The following is a 2,349-nucleotide window of genomic DNA, read 5'->3' as shown; positions in this document are numbered from 1 at the left end:
GCCCTGATTCACCCAACCACTGCACTTCAGGCACTCCATACGCTTAAAACACCCCCGTGCGTCTTCACCTCCTCTCCTCCCCCCAGTCTATTCATTGTAAATAACTGTTCAAACGCACAATGCGCTCTGGACCGCTTTATTCAGCCTCACAACTTCCCTGCGTTTTCATTGGTCCCCTGAGGATGCGGCCACAGCTGATTGGAGGAAAGTTTCCCCTCGAGTTTATACCCCCACCCCAAGGATATTCGTGGAACGGTGCTACTGTGATTCCAGTTGTTTTCACATCCCCTGACTAACAAAGAGACTCAGAGCTGCCGTCTCTTACATCTACGAATAAATGTGGAGAGTGATGCGCAAGTAACGACTGGCGCTCCTGTACACCGAGGCGAGAACGAAGACGTCAAAAGAGAAGTAAAGACCAGAAGCACACTTTGCTCTTAGGAAGAGAAGTTAGGAGAGAGTTTCAAAAGCTTCAGATAGACTTGATTGAACAGAAAGAGCGAAAATGGTGTCCGCCGGACTTGAGATCCTGGGACTATCGCTGTGCGTAATTGGCTCACTACTGGTGATGGTTTCGTGCGGGCTGCCCATGTGGAAGGTGACGGCTTTCATCGAAGCCAACATCGTGGTGGCTCAGACGATCTGGGACGGCTTGTGGATGTCGTGTGTGGTGCAGAGTACGGGGCAGATGCAGTGCAAGGTGCACGACTCCGTCCTCGCCCTTACCCACGACCTACAAGCAGCCAGGGCGCTCACTATCATCTCCTCAGTCATGGGCGTGCTGGGGCTCATGGTTGTCATTGCGGGGGCGCAGTGCACCAACTGCATCCGCGCCGAGTACGTCAAAGCCCGGGTGGTGAACTCCGGAGGGGTGATCTACATCATCAGTGGTCTTTTTGTGCTGGTGCCTCTCTGTTGGATGGCCAACAACATCATATCGGACTTCTACAACCCGCAGGTGCCCGCATCCAAGAAGAGGGAGATCGGCGCTGCGCTCTACATCGGCTGGGCGGCCTCGGCGCTGCTGCTGATCGGAGGAGCCCTGCTGTGCTGCTCCTGTCCCTCCAGCGGGAACTCTGGATACTCGGTAAAATATTCTCCGACCAAGAGAGCTACGCAGAACGGGGACTATGACAAGAGGAATTACGTCTAGCAATGTGGCTCATAGCAGGTGATGCGTAAAAGTGACATGCAGCTTTTGAAAACGGTTTTGTTTTTTGACGAACTTTTTGCACCTGCAGTCTTTTTTGTTGTTGTTGTTTTTTGTTTTTTTCCTCAATAGAAATCTGAACTTTGAAAATCAAAGGAAGCACCTCCTCTGTTTCTACACCGGCTCTCCAACACGCTCGGACCACAAATTCACAAATCCTTTTTTTGTATCTACGGGAAATCAAAAATGTCTATCAACGACAAGAGGTAGCTCACGACAAAAAGGAGTATCTTTGTTAGGTACCTGCTTTTGTAAGTCTTCGAAATTATTAGTATTTTGAAATGTTTACCATTGTAACTGCAAAGTTGTTCTTTTCTAGAGGGACTCTTGCCATCGAGTATGTAGGCTATACACTGCTCCTTTGCCTTGATGTGCATTGTCAGCACAAACTTGTACAGTAACTGAGATTATTGCACTCCCACTCATTCAAAGACCCATTTCCTTTAGTCGATCTATGCCAGCACATTGAGGACTCCAAGAAAAACTCCTAAAGTGTATGTTAAAGCCCTAATAAATCTCGGACAGGCTTTTGTGTTGTTCAGAAGTTGATGGATGAGGCTTTGGAGTTTGCAGTCTAATTCTGGAACTGTTAGGTCTGGAGAGCCTGGGATCTACAGTCACAACATGAAATGTTACAGTCCAGTTATTCGACTGCACTGATGTCCTGCAACGTTTTTTCCCCCATCATTGTCGCTACAGGAAGTCTTTTCTAAACTTTCTAGGAACAAACTCTGTTTTCTTGTTTTGGTTTGCTGGCGTTTGATGCAATGATTCATTATTCATGTATATGAAGATGCAATATTGTTCAATTGTATTAAGATTAAACTGAATATATTGTCTGAAATCTTTAGTTAAAGTGTGTTCTTAAACAAAACAACCGACAACTAAGTTGTGATGGTGTGCTCTCCACGGCTGTGCGTAATGCATGCCGTTCCCACCATGAATCCATAAACCCCCACGGCGGGAGAAAGTATTTTGGTTAGCCATAGAAATCCAGATGACAATACCCATTCAGCTAGAGTGGGGCTCTGCTGTTCAACTCACAATACTCCTCCCCCCACACCCCCACCACTGCCGCCACCCCTTTCAGACCACCCCTCCCCTCCTCGTCCGCAGTCAATGAAAGGCGTTCAAATTAG

At 47.7% G+C, this 2,349-nt stretch overlaps 1 protein-coding gene across 1 annotated transcript; it reads left to right on the top strand.

The window, feature by feature from the left end:
* Window positions 1–216: 216 nt before the first annotated feature.
* Window positions 217–2,060, top strand: cldn5a (claudin 5a). The gene has a single exon (XM_046387949.1). The coding sequence runs from the start codon at window positions 506–508 to the stop codon at window positions 1,151–1,153; it is 648 nt and encodes a 215-aa protein (XP_046243905.1). The 5' UTR covers window positions 217–505; the 3' UTR covers window positions 1,154–2,060.
* Window positions 2,061–2,349: the final 289 nt, after the last annotated feature.

The sequence above is a fragment of the Scatophagus argus genome, chromosome 4, assembly GCF_020382885.2.
Source record: "Scatophagus argus isolate fScaArg1 chromosome 4, fScaArg1.pri, whole genome shotgun sequence".
NCBI lineage: Eukaryota > Metazoa > Chordata > Actinopteri > Scatophagidae > Scatophagus > Scatophagus argus.
This window is presented reverse-complemented; position numbering and strand designations above follow the sequence as displayed.